Source organism: Phyllobates terribilis, unplaced genomic scaffold (assembly GCF_046119375.1).
Source record: "Phyllobates terribilis strain yellow unplaced genomic scaffold, ASM4611937v1 Scaffold_8__6_contigs__length_399053987, whole genome shotgun sequence".
In the NCBI taxonomy this organism is placed as follows: domain Eukaryota; kingdom Metazoa; phylum Chordata; class Amphibia; order Anura; family Dendrobatidae; genus Phyllobates; species Phyllobates terribilis.
This window is the reverse complement of record NW_027362768.1, coordinates 296,835,500-296,856,045: the sequence shown is the minus strand read 5'-3', so window position 1 is coordinate 296,856,045 and position 20,546 is coordinate 296,835,500. Positions and strand designations below refer to the sequence as shown.

At 41.2% G+C, this 20,546-nt stretch overlaps 1 protein-coding gene across 1 annotated transcript in view; it reads right to left on the bottom strand.

Moving 5' to 3' along the window:
- LOC141157755 (inter-alpha-trypsin inhibitor heavy chain H3-like) overlaps nucleotides 1–12,288 on the bottom strand; it is a 71,869-nt gene extending 59,581 nt beyond the window's left edge. Inside the window, exons 1-6 of the mRNA XM_073645285.1 lie at nucleotides 12,199–12,288; nucleotides 9,895–10,061; nucleotides 6,156–6,260; nucleotides 4,747–4,912; nucleotides 2,812–2,922; nucleotides 1,607–1,732 (exon numbers count right to left, since the gene is read on the bottom strand). Of these exons, the coding sequence (XP_073501386.1) occupies nucleotides 1,607–1,732; nucleotides 2,812–2,922; nucleotides 4,747–4,912; nucleotides 6,156–6,260; nucleotides 9,895–10,061; nucleotides 12,199–12,288 (765 nt within the window). The remainder of the gene's footprint in view (nucleotides 1–1,606; nucleotides 1,733–2,811; nucleotides 2,923–4,746; nucleotides 4,913–6,155; nucleotides 6,261–9,894; nucleotides 10,062–12,198) is intronic.
- Nucleotides 12,289–20,546: the final 8,258 nt, after the last annotated feature.

Here is a 20,546-nt window from a genome sequence, read left to right as displayed (position 1 = left end):
AAGGCATTTTTATTACTTACTGCAAAGTCAAAAGTTTACATACATGTCATTAGTATTTGGTACCATTGCCCTTAAACTGAATGACTTGGGTCAAACGTTTGGGATATCCTTCCACAAGCTTCTCACAATAGTTGATCGTAATGTGGGCCCATTCCTCCTGATAAAACTGGTGTAACTGATCCAGGTTTGTAGGTCGCCTTGCTCACACCTGCCTTTTCAGCTTTGCCCATAAATTTTCAATAGGATTGAGATCAGGGCTTTGTGATGGCCACTCCAAAACATTGACTTTGTTATCCTTAAGCCACTTTACCATTTTGGCAGTATGCTTCAGGTCGTTGTCCATTTGGAAGACCCATTTCCGCCCAAGCTTTAACTTCCTGGCTGATGTCTTGAGATGTTACTTCAGTATTTCCACATAATTTCTTTTCTCATGATGCCATCTATTTTGTGAAGTGCACCAGTCCCTCCTGCAAAACAACCCCACAACATTATGCTGCCACCCCCGTGTTTCACAGTTGGGATGGTGTTCTTAGACTTCCAAGCTTCTCCCTTTTTCCTCCAAACATAACGATGGCCATTATGTCCAAAAAGTTCAATTTTAGTTTCATCAGACCACAGGACATGTCTCCAAAAATTAAGGTCTTTGTTCCCGTGGGCACTTGCAAACATTAATCTGGCTTTTTTATGTTTCTTTTGGAGTAATGGCTTCTTCCTGGCAGAGTGGCCTTTCAGCCCATGTTGATACAGTACTCGTTTCACTGTGGATATTGACACAATCTTACCAGCTTCCGCCATCATCTTCACAAGGTCTTTTGCTTTTATCCTTGAGTTGATATGCACATGTCGGACCAAAGAAAGTTAATCTCTGGGACACAGAACCTGTCTCTTTCCTGAGTGGTATGATGGCTGGACATTCCCATCTTGTTTGTACCTGCATACAATTTTTTGTACAGATGAACGAGGCACCTTCAGGTATCTTGAAATTGTACTCAAGGATGAGCCACACTTGTGCAAGTCCTCAATTCTTTTCCTGATATCTTAGCTGATTTCTCTAGACTTTCCCATGATGCTACACAAAGAAGCAGTGTGTTTCAGGTGTGCATTAAAATTCATCCACAGGTGTGTCTCTAATTAACTTAGATGCTGCCAAAAAAACAGAAGCTTCCAAACACAGCACATCATCATATGGGCAGTCCAAAATTGTTTAAAGGCATAGAAATTTTAGTGGATGTAAACTTTTGACTTTGCAGTAAGTGATAAAAATGCCTTAAAACATTCTCTCTCTCTCATTATTCTGGCATTTGGAAAATATTAAAAATTATGGTAATCCTAATTGACCTAAAACGGGAAAGGTTTATTCTGATTTCATGTCAGATATTAAGAAAAACATGCATATGTGTCTTTTTATATAGTGTATGTAAACTTCTGGTTTCAACTGTATATATTTATATTCAAATAGCATACATAAAAATTCAGAAGCATAACTATTAGACATATTAGGTCTGCATTGATAGTTTGTCTGAAATAATGTAAAATAGTCACACTGAGTATATTCATATATTTACATTAATATCCATGTTGCCAAAATCGGAAGCACTGACCGCACCTGTATGTTTCCAGGGGTTTCTCTGTTGACATCATAGGTGACAGTAAAATCTCCATCCAGTACAGTGGTATCACAGTTGGCACATGAGCGCTGCTGATCTAACAAAGGCTTAAAAGAGACATTTCCCTGGAGATGGAAAAAAAGAATGGTCACCTACTGTATCAGAACCATATGTATCATGATGATAGAACCTCCTTTATACTGAATCACGTGTAGGTCACTAGGCAAATTATATACACAATAAGGCCCCCTTCACACATCTGTATAATACCGGTACCGGAAAAAACGGTACCTGTGTCATCAGTGTTTTGGATCAGTGAGCCATTCGTTTCATGGCAAAAAAACACAACAGAACAATATATCGATGCCATCCGTGTGCTGTATGTGTTTTACACGGACCCATAGACTTGTGTTGGCCCTTGTCATTTGTGCTGCTGGTAAAAACGGACATGTCTCCTTGTGGTTTACACGGACACACGGTCTGTGCAAACACACGGACATATGCACAGCACCATAGATTATAATGGGTACTTGTAGCATCTGTGAAAAAACTTTAAACAGTTTTCTGGGCTAATCATATTAACCCCTTACTGAGATATGATGTAACGATATGTCATATGTCAGCTCCTTGACCTTAATGCAGGTTCAGGAACTGAGCCTACATCTTTGCCGGCAGATGATGGCTGTGATAGTCAGCCATCATCTGCCTCTAACAGCCACACATGGAATGGAGGCCCCACTGTTAAATGCCGCTGTCAATCAATCTCTGATTTACACATCTTCAGGAATGAAGGAGTAAAAGTAAAACGGCTCCCAAATCAGGAAAACAGCAGCATTTACACCCGATAAAAAATTATATATTTATGGCAAGTGACAGGTCCTCTTTAAGGCACTGTTTCAGTTAGAGAGGAGTGGGAGCAGCAGTAGTACAATCTATGATTCTTACACCTTTGAGAAGCAGCAAGGGCGACCTAACTAATTGGTCAGAGCACACAGTTCTCCCTGAGCCCCTCACTCCATACAGGTACAGAGAAAAAATATGCATTTACACAAATTATGGGGAGAGATGGTAAAACAAACTATACAGGTTACATACAATATGACTTTATTCTGAAAAGGTACAACCATTTGCTTTTATTAGATAAAATAGAAAATATTGTGTGTGTGTACATTTAAAGTAAAATTTGTCACACTAGAAATCTTACCTTTTTGCCGGAGAATGTTTTTTGAATGGTTGGTAGCAGATCATTAGTTATGAAAGATGCTTCAGCATCCAGAAAGCTGATTCCCTGTGGCTCATAGATATCTACTTCAATCTGAAACAAGACAGAGACTTAAAAGGATGAAGCTGCACCTTATATAAAATCGAGAATTTTACCCCCGCCCCCCCTGAAGACAGCTATTTGGGGCTTTGAGGACACAGAATTTTTTATTACATTCTTCCTAGAGCAATAGATGATTAATTTTTCATTTGACATAGTCATAGTTTTTTTTTTTTTTTTTGATGAGTTGTATTTTTTTCAGCACCCTTTTGTAGTTTATTTTTTTATATATAATTTTTTTTCAATATATTTACCATTGATTCTTTTTACTTTTTAATTTAGTATGACCGGCTCGTTGGGGAATGATCAAATGAGTCAAGCAGAAAAAAGTTAAAGGAATCGTCCTTACTTAGAAAACAAGATGGAAAAAAAAAATCACGTTAGCTGAGGGATAGAGTCTCCATGAGCTGACACTTTTTAATAGCTGACTGAAAAGACGATGGCAACTAGGAGATTATTGAGGTTATTACATTTTCATGCACACCTGATGTAAAACTTAAAGTGTTATTACCATCTCCAAGATCCTATCCCAATATGTAATAGGTGTAATAATAATAATATTAGCAAATACTTCCAATTTAGAAATGTAGTATGGTTCTTCTGATTCACTTTGTTGCTTACCCTATGTGCAGGACATTGCAGTTACAGGTATCCATGGTTACGACCACTCATAGAGTGACAGTTAGTTAGCTGTTAATGATCGTAACCATGGATATCTAAGCTGCAATACCCTGCACATGGGGTAAGTGACATAGTTTATCATAACAACTATACTACAATTCTAATTGGAGGTATTTGCTAATATTATTATTATTACAAGTACTACATATTGGGATAGAATCTTGGAGATAGGAATGCCCTTTAAGCTTTATATCAGGTTTGCATGAAAATGTAATAATCTCAATAATCTCCTAGTCTCCAAAGCATTATATCATTACATACCTTGGTTTATAAGGTGAGCATCTCACCTCAGGACTGCAGTGGGTAGCAGTTTAGTTTCCAACCCTGCACACATTTGTGGCTACATATTTGAGGTCTTTCTTTAAAGAATACTTAATTACATTTTTTATTTCACCCATAAATTAATAGCACACATGAAAATAAGAAACTTAGTAATATATCAAAGAAATCTGCTTCTTTCTCCTCCTGGACTGATCATTCATTCTTAAAATTATTAATTCACAAGTAAAGTCTGTCTTCAGTGAATTCAGATTTTCCTATTGCGCAAAGAGGAGATGACAGTTGGTGCTCATAATGTTCTATGGAGAACTGTAACTGTTGCTTCAGGAGAACTTACAGAAGGGTGTGTCTACCTCCCCTCACCATATAATTCTAAAAACTCCAACTGTCATCTCAGTAATGGGAAAATCTGTCTTCACTAAATGCATATTTTACAGATTTTACGCATGAACTGAGAGTGAAAAATCAAAGAACAAAAGCAGATTTCTATGATAAAATATATTGCATAGTTGCTTATTTTCACTATTGATTTATGAAATAAAAATTAAAACAATGGTTACTCTTTAAAAATTGTTCTTCTGCTTTTCTTATCGGGTTTGGTCTGGGTTCTGTATTTATTCTGGGGTTTACTTTTATTTTGCATCCATTGTGGGGTCTTTAATTTGAGTTCTGGTCTAGGGACTGGATTCTGTATATTTTGTGTCTGAATCACATTGAAAGATCTCTGCATCGGGAGATTCCTTTGTAAGTATGTTTATTAAAAGAAGAGATTGATCACTAAAGAATTTTCTTTTGCTTCCTGTTCTTATGTCACACAATACTGTCAAGAGCAGAAATAATAAATATAAAACACATTACCTGAAAGTGCTTGACCAGTGTTTTGGGCTGAACTTTGATGAACATCTCATATTTCCCAAGTTGACGTTTCAGCAATTCTTCATAGACTAATTCAAAAGTAACATTGCTTTGTGCTGCCACATTCACTGACACAGTAAATTTCTCTGTTTTTCTGCCAGATGAAGCTCTGTAAGTAGATGTAAAAATTCAATAATTTTTTTGACCCATGAAAACATGTTAATTTCCTCTGTTAGAACAAATGAGAGCAAGTCTTTCATTTTTTTAATGTTCATTTGATTACTTTACAAATCATCCACCTAATGTATCTAGTGACGGCGGTCAGGGGCACAACAACAGAGATCGGGTTGTGTGGTCTGATGATTCTAGACACCCCCAACACCCTTTATTTGTCATCACTGAGGGGCGAAATAAGGAGCGAATCACTGCTTCCTACAATATATGAAGACGGGGATTGTCGTGGGACCTCCATTTGGATTACGCTGAGCCTGTGGATTATTTTTTATGGTAGCAAATGGGGGAAAGAGGGAAATTTTCGGGGAGTGATTTTTACAAATAAAGGACTTTTCTGTATGAATGTTTCTTTCTTTTGACAATGTGATTAGTAATGGGGGTGTCTGATGAACGCCTCTCCATTACTATCCCCTGGGCTTGATGTTAGCGGACACTACAAAGCTGACATCAACCCCAAAACCATTACTCCGCTTGCAACGCACCAGGGCAAGCGGGAAGAGCCGAAGCTAAGCTTCAGAATTGGCGCATATAATGGGTGCGCCATTTATGGGGCAGCTGAGGGCTGGTCTTATTGGACTTGGAAAGGGCCAATATCCATGGGGGGACCCCACATCATTTTTTTTAGCGTCCCCCCATTTTTAATAACCAGCAAAGGCAAAGCAGAAAACTTGGGACTGGTATTAATAGGCTGGGAAGTTCCATGAATAGTGGACCCTTCCCAGCATAATAAGACTAGCCCCCAGCTGTCTGCTTTCCCTTGGCTGCTTATTAAAAATAGGGGGGACCCCATGTCGTTTTTTTCATTCATTTATTTATTTATTAACAAGTACAGTAAAATACACACGTAAGGCACTGCTCCTCTCCTCCACTTGGACCTCCGCCTCCTGGTTCAAGATTATTATTATTCCTACTCTTACCCCCTGCTCCCTTTGCAGCACCCTTGTGCTTATTATGACCATTTTACAGCACCAAAGTTCGGGTCCCCATTGACTTATATGGGGTTTGGGTCTGGATCAAGCTTGGGTACTCGAACCATACTTTGGACTCAAGTTCGGCCAAACACACCGAACCTGAATTTCCACACGTCTGCTCATCCCTACAGGTTTGTTTTAAATTCTAGATATAAATTGGATATCCCCTATGATACTATTTTATGTTTTGTTTAGGTTGTAATCTACCTGACGATTCCAGCCGACTGTCCTCTTGATACAGCTGTTTCATATTGTTTCCTGGCAACTTCTTTTTCTTTAATTACCCCAGGATAACTCTCTCCATCAATTGTCCTGTAGTATAACAAAGAAAGAAAAATATTGATTGTTAAAATGATCCTTTACTCATAGGCAGGTACGAAGATTTTTTCTTTTTGTGGATGTGGCCAGGACCAGGGACGTGGGGACCTGGGTGCCATGGACGTGGAGACATGGAAACCAGTGACATGGGGACTTGAGACATGGGGACCAGGGACCTGAGACATGGGGGCCAGGAACCTGAGACATGGGGACCAGAGACTTAGGGGCCAGGGACCCGAGACATGGGAACCAGAGACATGGGTGCCAGGGACATGGGGGCCATGGACATGGGGGTCAGGGACCTGAGACATAAGGGCCAGGTACATGGGGGCCAGGGACCAGAGACATGGGGGGCTGGGGACCAGAGACATGTCGTATGTCCCCCATGTCTCTGGTCCCTGGCCCCCATATCTATGGCCCCCATATCTCTGAGCCCTGGTCAACATGTCACTGGTCCGTGGCCCCTATGTCTCTGGTCCATGGCCCCCATGTCCCTGGCCCCCATATCTCTGGTCCCTGGCCCCCATGTCTCTGGTCCATAGCCCCCATATCCCTCGCCACCAAGATGGGGGACATTGTCAATTAAAGGGGCCAGGTTGAGGTACTTAATTCCTGTATGAAGGCCAAAATGAGGCATTATTAGTTTATGGTGGCAAGTGGGGAACATTATTACTGTAGGGGCCAATTAGGGGACATTATTACTATTGAATCCTGGCTGGAAGAAGTGGTGGCAGTCTGCTCCAGATGAATAAGAAAAGCGAAGATGAAGGACTTCAACTAAAGATGTCACCGGTGAGTCAGTGTGTTACCTGTACATTTACACTATATACTTAGCTCCTGTGTATAATGTCACCAGTGATCACTGTATTACCTGTACCCTATGCACTATATACAGAGCTCCTGTGTATAATGTCACCAGTGATCCTGTATTACCTGTACATGGACACTATATACAGAGCTCCAGTGTATATTGTCACTGGTGATCACTGTATTACTTGTACACTGACACTATATACAGAGCTCCTGTGTATAATGTCACTGGTGATCACTGTATTACCTGTACACTGACACTATATACAGAGCTCCTGTGCATAATGTCACTGGTGATCACTGTATTACGTGTACACTATACATTATGCACAGAGCTCTGTCCTGTGTATAATGTAACCATTGGTAATAGCAGTGTTGTTAGTATTGTAGTTTTTATTAATGATTAATATTGTAATATTCGGTCAATATGTCATATTATGTGGTCTGGTCATGGTGTGGCTGTATTTATCCCTTGTATGTGGAATTATTTGGTCGCTATATGCTGCTAATATCTGGTCTAGTCACGGTGTGGCAGTATTTCTCCCTTGTACAGTATGTGGTATTATTCAGTCTCTATGTGATCTGGTCATGGTGTAGTGGTATTTTTCCCTTGTATGTGGAATTATTTGGTCGCTATATGGTGGTAATATGTGGTCTGGTCATGGTGTGGCAGTATTTTTCCCTTGTACGTGGAATTATTTGGTCGCTATATGCGAGTAATATCTGGTCTGCTCACTTTGTGGCGGTATTTCTCCCTTGTACAGTATGTGGTAGTATTCGGGCACTATGTGGTGGTAATATGTGATTTGGTCACGGGTGTCACGGTATTTCTCCCTTGTATGTGGTATTATTCGGTCACTATGTGGTGCTAATATTTGGTCTGGTCATGGTGTGGTGGTATTTCTCCCTTGTATGTGGTATTATTTGGTCGCTATATGTTGGAAATATGTAGTCCAGTTATGGTGTGGCAGTATTTCTCCCTTGTATGTGGTATTATTGGTCTTGGTATAGTGGATTGTATTGTGTATGGCGGCCATTTGTTCTCTCTGATATTAATTAGGAGAAGAGGACTCTTTATTTCCATTAGAGATTAAAGTGGCATTTTGCAACTTTTGGTACACTAGTTTGAATCAGCTCCACTTAAATAGGTGAAGCTGGGAGAAGCCAGGATGGGACAGGGTGTGACCACACTCGCGTGTCTAATTTTTCAAAGGTGCCAGCGTTTTGTATGGCAGAAATGTTACTTCAGTCAAGGACCAAAGTAGCGTTTCTGGTGCACACCGCTCAGAAGATGTAGCATGCTCTTAATGAATACAGCTCCTTGTACTCTAGCAAGACTGGCTAAGCGCAAGCATGGACTATAACAGTCTTGATGAATCCAAGGTATTAGAAAAGAATGAACAGTGGTGTCCAGGTGTTGCCAAGGATATCACCGGTATTGAAGAAACAAATTTATTAAAAGCAACGCATTTCGATCAACTCCTTCTTCCTTCAGATAAACCTGAAGAAGGAATTGATCCAACTCTGAAACGCGCTGTTTTAATAAATTTGTTTCTTCAGTACCTGTGATATCCTTGCCAGTGGCCGGACAACACTCCTAATTCTTTGCCAATACCTTGTGTTTCCTTCTCCACCCTGGTGGGTGTGAGTATAGTGGTCGGAGCGGCAGCCTTCCAATCATATATCTAATCACATATCGGAGCTGTGACGCACACAACTCACCCAGGTGAGTGGTTTACATCCTATCACTTCCCCAATTATTTTGTGTTTTTGCACAGGTAGCTCCTCTTTAATGAATCGGCTCCTTTGTTTTTATATGCTAAGCACGGTTGAGGGATACATTTTTCACAGCTGGCTGTGAATGTCTTTACTTAGTATAATATATTAGTTCCCAACTGTCCCATTTATTTACTTTTTACTGCTAAACACGTCCTCAAAAGCAGTGAGCGCATCTAAATACAGTAAAATGGGGGTGCTCGTGGCCCTGACTGTACCCTTTTATAGGTCATGGCAATCCACATGCTGTCTCAGACTTCACATCCATTCTTCGCCCCCTTAATGCTTCTTCCAGGCATCCCTGAGGTGCTAGTGTATAAAAAACCTTCACAAATTTCTGAAGTCTGAAGTTTTCAGAGGAACCCAAAAGATTTGCTGGCTCATCGGGGAGGTCTTCTCTTTTTTTTCCTGTGAGCCTTCTAGACATTCTTTGACAGTTGGGATGTATTTAATATTGTATTTAATATATTTTACCTTTTTTATGACTCTTCTTAGTCATGCTCTTTTCTTTTAACATGCAAAAACTCTTGTGTGCTTTTTTTGTGCAATTTGCAGTAGAATTCTAACGAATTTTCTCCATTTTTAGTTTTTTTTTCTTTTCTTTTATAATGACAAACTGAATGGCTATTTGGCTACTATTAGGCTGGGGCTAAATGACAACTTTTGCCAAAACTTGTAGTATTGCAATTTTACATGGGAACATAACGAAAGTAAATGTGGTCATGCTCCTACCAGCAAGTTGCTATAACAGAGACAATCAAGCCACCAGAAATCCAAACTTGCTGAATATTTTGACAATTTGTAGGTCCCAAAGTCACCACAATTACTTTAATTAATTATGTTGTGCTGTAGCCTTGTGATACTGCAATCTTTTGGTGTGGAACATAATGCATGGTCAAATATTCCATGTAATCTTACCCTAAATTTACTGATTTGGGAATCACTTACTTCCTAAAAGCAAACGCTAATATAATATACGGTAATATTTCTTGTTAAACCCAACTTTTTAGAGCTAGTTAAGACAAAGTAATACAGTACTTACATGGTGAAATTAGTTATAAAAGCTGTTTTTGGTAGATCCACATCAAAGATGGCTTCCTTAGATTCGTTGGCATGATTAACAGCTTTGCTTGTGATGACATTATGGGCAAAGCGAGATGTCACCAGACTGCTGATGTCTATACTGTAGATTTCTATATCATTCACCGGCTGAACAATAGAGAATAATGTAGTTACTATAACAATAAAACAAGCAGTTTTATTACTTGAACATGAATGCATGTACTGTGTTCATCATGTTTATTGTATTTTAGGTGCTTTTCCATTTTTGTATTTATATACTAAATGCTGGCTCATGAGTGATCATGGGAACCCATAGCAAGTTTTGGAATAAAGCCTCCCTCAGAACCAGCCTTAGAGTTTTGCACATGTGACCAACACTAAGCAAGTGGATCTGTCACCAACTATTTACAATATTGATCTACTGATGTGGACTGAAGGACCTTGCAGCCCTTCCTACGGGTCATGGACCCGGCTATGACTACAATGACTACACTCCCTATAAGAACACTTCTCTTTCCTATGTATTCAATGACAAATGCTGCTTAGTGGCAAAAATTGAAGCTGGCATGTTTAGGTGGGCTTCGCTGTGGGAATGAAGAGTATTGGGATTCCAAAACGGTTTTTATTAATACCAACGTGTTTCTGCGCCGGATGGCTCCTTTGTCAAGGTATAAAAACCAAGTGCCACTTGGTTTTTATACCTTGAGAAAGGCGCCAATCCGGCGCAGCACACAACACCTTTAGGTAAGTGCTACCATTGCTTATACCTATCCTTTACGAAACGGTATGGCCCTATTTTGAGTGTGCTTCTGTCCCTCTCCAGAGCTTCTAAATGCTGCTTGTGAATGTTAGGTAAGCCCTTCACGAAGGGGCTAAGAGGTCTCAGGATCGAAAGCACATAGGTAAGTACAAGTGGAGGAATAGGCAGAGCTCTTAAACAAGTTGTCCCACGATACTCTCTTGCTTGGTCTGACATTGGGCAGTGAGAGACACAACTGCCCACTGGATGGTATCACCGACCTTGCAGTTGAGTCTCTGCACACATGATGTCAGCTCAGCAGATGAATATACACAACTGCCTTTTCTATTTGGACACATTTGGACTACATATTACAATTCATATTAGCTGACTAACTCGTAAGCAGAGAGGATTGCTAAGGAGATGGCCTAAGGGCAGAGAAGAATGCTGAGAAGATGGCCTGAGGGAAGAGAAAAGTTCTGGAGAGATGGCTTGAGACTATAGAGTAATGCTGAAGAGGTGGATTGAGGGCAGAAAGGAGCACTAAGGACACAGCTTGAAGGCAGAATGCTGAGGAGATGGCCTGAGGGCAGAGAGGAGCGCTGGGATGGACCCTCGGACAGAGAGGAGCCATGAGGAGATAGACCCTAAGGCCACGGCCCCACTATCATTATTTGGTCAGTATTCGGTCAGTATTTTTTCTCAGGAGTGGGAGACAAAACCAGGAGTGGGTGATAAATGCAGAATCGGTGACTTGTTTCTATTATACCTTTTCTCTGATTGTTCTCACCTGGTTTTCACTCTCATTCCTGAGAAAAAATACTGACCGAATACTGACCAAATACTGATAGTGGGGCCGTGACCTAAGACAGAGAGGAGCACTGAGGAGATGGCCTGTGGGCAGAGAGAACCGATGAAGAGATGACCTGAGGGCAGAGAGGAGAGCCGAGAAGACGGACACTAAGGCAGAAAAGAGCACTAAGGAGATGGGTGTCGAAAAGGTTAATAGTGCTATTAACCTGCAGATAAACCCCATATCTGCAGGTTAATAGCATTTTTCAGGTGACAAGTTCCCTTTAATGCTCCCATATGGTACACTGTGTGGTGCCAGATTCAGTACCTATAACATTATTGACTTCAGGAGAGTCTCTCGATTGTTCATACTAGGAGTTACAGTTGGCAGTGATTCATCCATCTTGAGACTTTATAGGAGTCTCAGGATGGTGCTTTGTAGATGGAGCAGTTAAGTGACCTGTGGGTCAGATACAGCTCAGTCTCTTGGAAAGTGTTGTCTAGAGGCAAAAGAGAGAGAGCTGGCAGAAAGTTCAGAATGCAAACAATAACTGGCCACAAGGAAAGTGTTAAGGGGCAGAAGGGGAGCTAATTAATGAGAATAAAGGCTACATGGGTGTTTAGGGACTCATTACAAGAACAGCCAGATCCATTTTTTTTTGTGCCTGGAAAACCCCTTTAATAATAGTTATTATACTTATGTTATAACATGTAATCTTATCCCACCTTGAGACAGAAAAAAATGAAACTGACCTGAGAGTTTTGTGGTCCTTGAATCAGAATATCACTCTTTACAGGTAAGAGACAAAATGACAAAATGTAGACAAGTAGAAGAGAATCCATGTTGGATAGGAGGCTTGTCTGGATGACGCAGGGTTATTCTAGATAACATTACACAATACAAGGATAAATTGTGCCGATTACATAACCAGACAAATAATAAGCAATTGTTTTTTTGGGGGGGAGAACAATGAAGCATATTGTTTTTTATCTTTTCAGAAGTTAGGTCAAAGGGGTTGTCTGGTCTAAATCGATAAGTCTGCAGTCACTCTGACTGTCACTGTGACTAGAATATCATAGGACCACACAGGAAATAGTGGGCGAAACTGAGGACAAAGTCTAGAGGTGTACATGACTCTAAAATAAGCATTACAAGTGGACCTCATGGGTTTTGTGGTGGAATATTCCTATACGAGTGCTTTCACACTGTGCTTAGTCTCCTACATCTGAGTTCCCACCTCCAGTAGGCGTTTCGCCCGAAAATGATGCAAATCAGAAGACATGTTGACTCTGTCGGCACTATTATAGTCAATGTCCCCGTCTGCGAATCCCTTTTTGCTGGGGGGGGTTCGGACGTAAGCTTCGACAAGACCAACGAACATGGGACAAAGTGCTAAAGTGCTCTAAGGCTGGGCCATGCGATGACGTGTCATGCGAAATTGATATCATAGTGTTGCATTGTATCATCGCAACTCGGACCAGGACTATACAGCGGCATGTGTGGCGCTACATTTAGATCGCAGTGTTGCATTTTGCCATCTCATCTAATGCTTTTCAATGGTGTTGCATTGCAACCTGCAACCTACTGCAACTGCGATGCTGAGTCGCAAATGTTTCCAAATATGTTGGATTTTCTGTCTCTGGTTATATGTCTCCTGCAACTTGCTAAAGACTTCAATGCAAGTTACATGAGACTGTGACTTGTGTGCGACTTATTTACGATTTAGCCATTTTATTACAGCAAAATCACAGCTCTAAAATAGTCACGTGACAGTAAGTCGCAGAAAAGTTATGCAAATGTTTTAGATCGCATGACTTGTCTGAAAATTGTGGTTACGCGAAATGTCACCATCTAGTCCCAGCCTAAGGCTGCATTGTTTTGTTCCTGTCCTTGCTGCATGTAAATTGCGCGGTCCGGTCCCATGGGTGAATCCAGATTGTGATCAGCACCGTCTCTTCTATCTGGATGGAAGTGGGTGATGTTTCTATGTCATCCCCACAGTGCTTTAAATCTTGTGCCTTTGTAACACGGGTACTTTAGATGCAGTGACACAGAAACACAGAGCAGCCAATACGGGGTTAATAAGAACAAGGTCAATCTCCACGCAGGGAGCAACAAGGAAAATATGCGGGGAAAACAAGGAACATAGCAGGTAAAAGTCTATAACTAACAGTTCACAGTCTGACAAGATGTAGCAGAGCCGAACCGGTTGTAAACGTCAGTACACTTAGCTGACTCTGGCTCCTCACAAGGCAGTCGCCAGCGGATGCAGATGATGATTTCTTCAGGCTTCCCCGCCCAAACAATGCTCCGTCTTCTGGCGGCAGCGGGCGGTCTCCGGTTTTACCCGCTGAGCCCCTAGTCCATAACACGGCACCTCACGTGCCTCGGCCCCACGGACCCTGCGTCCCTTGTCTCTATAGTCGGGCTTGACTCCTCCGGTCCACTGCACCCGACTCCTGCTCCCAGTACTCGAGCCAGGAGCCTGGACCCTCTCACACTGTTCTCCTGCGCAGGACTCAGCTCCGCTTTCCCGCGCAAAATGTCCTCGTCTCTTCCTCTCTCCAGTCACACCAGGAATCCCTCTGTCACCTGACTTCCCAGCTCTGTCTCTCCACACACCCCAAACTTCCCAGTCACATCACTCCTGTGCTCGCAGTCTGTCTCCCCACTGCAACAGGAGGTACGACCCCGGCAGTTCCGGATCCCTTGCTCTGAAAGCACTTACACCCCGGTCTTCCCCCTTACACCTTTACTTCTACATCACCAGCTCCCTGGCTGTTCAGTAGGGCAGAGTGAGAGGCACCTGCGCAGGTCTCTGAGCCCATGGTGCAGTCGCAAGACTTCGAGCACTGTGTGGATGACGTACAAGACGTCATCCACTTCCATCAAGATAGGAGAGACCAGGGCGGCACTGATCGCAATCTGGTATCACCCATCGGACCGGACTATGCAATTTACATGCAGTGTGGGACATGAATAAAACAATTTTTCAAGGGTATACAGGAGCACCTATGAGGGTGTAACGGGGTTGTAGGAACCAAATTTACATGATTTTAAAAGTGATGGGTATGGTTTATAAGCCAAAAAAACTGCTGTCAGGTTCCCTTTAAGTAATCAGGATTTACAGAGAATGCATCCTCATCATAGGGTTAAATGTGCGCTTTAATAGGGAATTTAATTTAATGTTCAATAAAAAATGACAAAAAAAGGATTAAAAAAGGATTATCAGACTGCGTACTTCTATTGATTACTCTTGCAATGCTGAGCCCATGAAGAGCAGCTATTGAGGAGCTAATTCCCACAGCCTTTCGTGTGGCTATAGGGACAGAGATCCACACATTGCTTTCTATGTGCGGAGCTCTTTCCTTATAATAACATGCATGCACGTGGAAAGGAAAGTATAAAAACACTACACAAAGTGTGAACATTACTGGAGTCCGTTCTGCTAATTTTAAGTCTATGTCTGGCCTCCATTTCCTGCTTTTAATTTAATTACCATTCTTCAGATATAACTCCAAATTAACATTTTGCTCAATAGAAAATAAAGTATTGCCATGGGAAAATTACAATAAAAGGAATTCTAAAGGGTAGCGTTTCTCCTTGCGGAGAGTGACATACCGGCTTTGGCATGCCTAGGTAAGGAGGCTTATTCACTGTGCAATGCTCCTCTGGGAAATTTAATATGCAAATTGCCTCTTCAGAGAGGAAGAGAACTCTACAGCATTACCTGCTGGAAGCAGCAATCCAATCAGATTGCATACTTTGCACTGACGAGGAGCAATACCCCGAAATACCATGTCTGCAAATTGAGATTCTGATTTTATCCTAAGTCATATTGTAAGGCTCGTTAAAGGGTTGATAGTGACGTTTAGTATTGCTGCTTCCAACAGGTGGCACTATAGAGTTCTAGTCCTCTTCCTCTCTGAAGAGGCAATTTGCATAATAAAACAAATTGAAATTTCTGTATGTTTGATAAAAAATTTTTTTTGTTGAACTTTATACCATTTTTATAATTTTGTATCTATTGCTTGATTCTCCTACATTGTCACCTCTGAAGGGAAACGATAGAAAGCATCCACCACCTCCGCTGCCCTGACTGCACTAATATCCTATTCTCTCCTGTGATTTTGCAAGAGCCAAGCATGAAGAAAGCATGCACACATACCTGAGTGTTGATTGCAGCTCTGAAGCACAGACAAGCCAGATGATAAGGCAGAGCAATTTATAGGGCGCCTCTTCTAACTATCGTGACGCTTATGGTCACGTTGACGAGTCACTACTGGATGGGCTCAGGCTACTTCTGCAGCCAAAAAAAGTTATGAGGTCTATCGGTTAATTGTTCATGAGCTAAATTAAATAAAAGGAGGGTGAATAGTTTCATTAAAAGTGTGAGGGTAACAGGACGGGCGCAAGCAAAAAAAAGGGGGGGTGAATAAATGCTTTACAGTTTGGTTGGCTAAGGGCATAGGTGGGAGCAGAGCAGGAGGGTGAATATGCTCTTTTCAGATTTGACCGGTTAACACTTCTGGATTTATTCAATGTATACATTTAGGGAGTTTCCCATAGATGCTATTTATCCGGGAAGATCGGATTTCTGGACAGAAGTCATATATATATTCTGCTGGAATAAATATAGCTGGCATGGTTTATAGCTGTATGGCTGATGGAAACCGAGTCCAATAACATTCATTACTAAGCTACTGGAAAAGAGGAAAAGTTCAGCTCAGACCAGCTCTGTCCAGCTGGAAATCATGCCGTGAGAATGTTTCTATTGAGTCTTGCACTGAGTGACTCATTATACGGATAAATCCTGCTGAAAACTCAAGTTTTAGTCAAAGTAAATAATAAATAGGTTGGGTTCTTAAGTGACATTAGTAACAAAACTACACTAAGTTCTTTTTTTTTCTTTATTTTTCTTTATACACTACCGTTCAAAAGTTTGGGGTCACCCAGACAATTTTGTGTTTTCCAAAACTCATACTTTTATTTACCAAATGAGTTGCAAAATGATTAGAAAATATAGTCCAGACATTGACAAGGTTAGAAATAATGATTTTTATTTGAAAGAATAATTTTCTCCTTCAGACTTTGCTTTCGTCACAGAATGCTCCCTGGCAGCAATTGCAGCATTGCAGACCTTTGGCATTCTAGCTGTTAATTTGCTGAGGTAATCTTGAGAAATTTCCCCCCATGCTTCCTGAAGCCCCTCGCACAAGTTGGATTGGCTTGATGGGCACTTTTTGTGTACCATACGGTCAAGCTGCTCCCACAACAGCTCAATGGGGTTGAGATCTGGTGACTGCGCTGGCCACTCCATTACAGATAGGGAAGAAGCAGGCAGCTTGTATTCTAAATAGTTCATTCATAATTTGGAGGTGTGCTTTGGGTCATTGTCCTGTTGTAGGATGAAATTGGCTCCAATCAAGCGCTGTCCACAGGGTATGGCATGGCATTGCAAAATGGAGTGATAGCCTTCCTTATTCAAAATCCCATTTACCTTGTACAAATCCCCCACTTTACCAGCACCAAAGCAACCCCAGACCATCACATTACCTCCACCATGCTTGATAGATGGCGTCAGGCACTCTTCCAGCATCTTTTCAGTTGTTCTGCATCTCACAAATGTTCTTCTGTGTGATCCAAACACCTCAAACTTTGATTCGTCTGTCCAAAAATTTTTTTTCCAATCTTCCTCTGTCCAATGTCTGTGTTCTTTTGCCCATATTAATCTTTTCCTTCTATTAGCCAGTCTCAGATATGTCTTTTTCTTTGCCACTTTGCCCTGAAGGCCAGCATCCCGGAGTCGCCTCTTCACTGTAGACGTTGACACTGGCGTTTTGCATGTACTATTTAATGAAGCTGCCAGTTGAGGAGCTGTGAGGCGTCGATTTCTCAAACTAGAGACTCTAATGTACTTGTCTTGTTGCTCAGTTGGGCAGCGGGGCCTCCCTCTTCTCTTTCTACTCTGGTTAGAGCCTGTTTGTGCTCTCCTCTGAAGGGAGTAGTGCACACCGTGGTAGGAAATCTTCAGTTTCTTGGCAACTTCTCGCATGGAATAGCCTTCATTTCTAAGAACAAGAATAGACTGTCGAGTTTCACATGAAAGTTCTCTTTTTCTGGCCATTTTGAGAGTTTCATAGAACAAACAAATGTAATGCTCCAGATTCTCAACTAGCTCAAAGGAAGGTCAATTTTATAGCTTCTCAAATCAGCCAAACAGTTTTCAACTGGGCTAACATACTTGTGCAAGGGTTTTCTAGGGTTTTCTAAACATCCATTAGCCTTCATACACAGTTAGCAAACACAATGTACCATTAAAACACTGGAGTGGTGGTTGTTGGAAATGGGCCTCTATACATCTATGTATATATTGCAATAAAAACAAGACGTTTGCAGCTAGAATAGTCATTTACCACATTAACAATGTATAGAGTGTATTTCTGATTCATTTAATGTTAGCTTCATTGAAAAAAATGTGCTTTTCTTTCAAAAATAATGACATTTCTAAATGACCCCAAACTTTTGAACGGTAGTGTATATCAAGTTTAAAGGAGGATTCTAGTACACCAATGTCTTTAAAAACAAAAAAAAAACAATAAAAAAAATTGTTCACCTGTGTAGCAAAACTGTCCCAGTGTGTTCCACCAGCCAAAGTGCCAAATTTACCATATTATAATGGTGGCACGACCAGTTCTGCCCGTTGCCATATCCAGAAGGTGCAGCGCTCTCAACATAGCTCCCAAATAAAGCAGCAGCGTGGTCCAACCAAAGCAACCCTTTTACTATCTATCTACCATAAGAGCATCCAGTTTCTGGTTCATGTGGAATCAGAGGATTTAATTTATTTAATATTACTATAGTATGATACCAGTAGATGATAATCTTATATTGGTTCTTCTTGTAAGGTGCACATTAAAGATTTTTCCCAAATGACTTTCCAAATGTTGGAGCGGCAGCTCTCAAGGCAAAAATGTCTCCAGTTTAGGCATCATTCAGACATCCATTTTTCGTGTTTGAGTGCTACCCGTGGTTTTCTCAGATAGCACACGTACCTGTCAGTCTATCAGGCCATTTACTAGTCCGCGGAAAATTGCAGGGGCATGTCCAATTTTGATCAGAGGGTTGGATAAAAATCGCCAATACAAGTCTATGGGTACGTGAAAAAACTCAGATGACACCCAAGTGCTGTTCAATCTTCAAGGACTGTCAGAAAGGAGAAAGTGGAGAAACTTTTTTTCTCCACGTACAAGAAAAACTGATGACACATCAAACTGTGATCAGAGTCTGATCAAAATAATTGGTAAGTTTTTCCCAGACGTGAGAAAAACGAACATCTGAATGAGTCCTTAGTCATCTAAAGAGGTTTAGTGGGTTGCTCTCAGGGAAGAATTGAGCAATCTAAATATATCTGATGTTGACCCTCTAGTGGACGATCCCCTTCTACTTAGCTTTTCAAACTTTGTCGGTGCGGTAAGTCTAGAAGAACTAAGCAAATGCACTGCAAAATGTTTCATTTGCAATTGGTGATAACTTTCATGTTCATGGAGAGATAAGGTGTTTTTTTTAGATCAAAATAGGGCAATTCTAAGGCGTGACCATCACCTATCATTGCAAAATTAAATAGTCCTGCAGATGCACAAAGAGGTGTCATTGGAATAGACAGATTGTCTGGAATAAGTGGTTGAAATAAAAATTAGATCATGGGTGAATTCTGAGATGAAAGGGAAAAGTGACTTTTGCAGGGAAGCCAAACTTTTCTAGTAAATTGCATCAATCCCAATGGTGGAAAAGAGGTTGCATGGCAGTGATCCGCCCAGAGGAAGGAGTTTAGGTAAAAAGGGGCCACTCACAACTTTCCATAACTCATAAAGACGCAAGTGACAGGCATAAACTGAAGTGTGTTTAGTTTTAAAATCTAACACAACAGGTCAGCATGGTCTGACTATGATGTAGAGTCAATGTCATTCTTAAATAATCTTACAGTGGGGATATTTTCTGAAAAACAGGGACACTGAAGCCTTGCAGCGCTGGGGTCCTGGGTTCAAATCTCACAAAGAACAACATCTGCAAGGAGTTTGTATGTTCTCCCCATGTTTGTGTGGGTTCCCTCTGGTTTCCTCCCAAAGACTTACTGATAGGGAATTTAGATTGTGAACCCCATTGGAGACAGTGATGATGATGTCTGTAAAGCACTGTGAAAATCAATGGTGCTAGCTATATACAGTAAGTGAGTAAATTAAATAAATGGTCAAAGTGGGAGTGCACACCATGAGGGTTTGAGAAAAAGTGTAAGATTTTTATCAGAGATTAGCAAATCTCTAAAAGACCCCTTCAATAAAGCAGGTACGCGAAACACGCGTCAGGTGCTGCAGGCATAGAACTATCCACGGCTTTGAATTATTATGGGAAAACAATAGTCTTCTACATACTGCACATTGCACTTTTGTATGGATCTGACCATGGTTAGGGATTTTGACTTGTTCCTTAATTGATTAGGATGTTTTATTATAAAAAGTATTTACTCAGCCACCAATTGTGCAAGTTCTCCCACTTAAATAGATGAGAGAGGCCAGTAATTGACATCATAGGTAGACCTCAACTATGAGAGACAAAATGAGAAAACAAATCCTGAAAATCACATTGTCTGAAATTTGGAAAGAAATTTTTTTCAAATTATGGTGGAAAATAAGTTGTCAGCGCTAAGTATCTGGGGTCTATTCTAGATGCTGCTGTAACTTTAACTGAGTTATTTCCCTTAGTACTGCATGAGTTAATGCCAGTTCTATTGCTGTGTCCTGGTGGATGTGAGTTAATGTGTCAGTCTCCTAGGCTAGGGCCTTTAAGTAGCCTCTCCTTCCACCAGGTGGTGCAGCTGATAGAGTTTCACTCTATACCTGGAAGCTGTGCTGTGCTGACCTGTTTGTTTGTGCCGCTGAAGTCCTTTCTTTTGAAGTTGCTGTACCTTTTTCAGTGGAGGGAGGTGGTGGGGACCAGCACAGGGCTTGTGGAGGAGTTAGGGCTTAGGGTGGAGACCCGAACCTTCTCAACATCAGAAATACCTTTGGGGTCTTGGCTATTTTTGGTTCCCAGTCTAGGG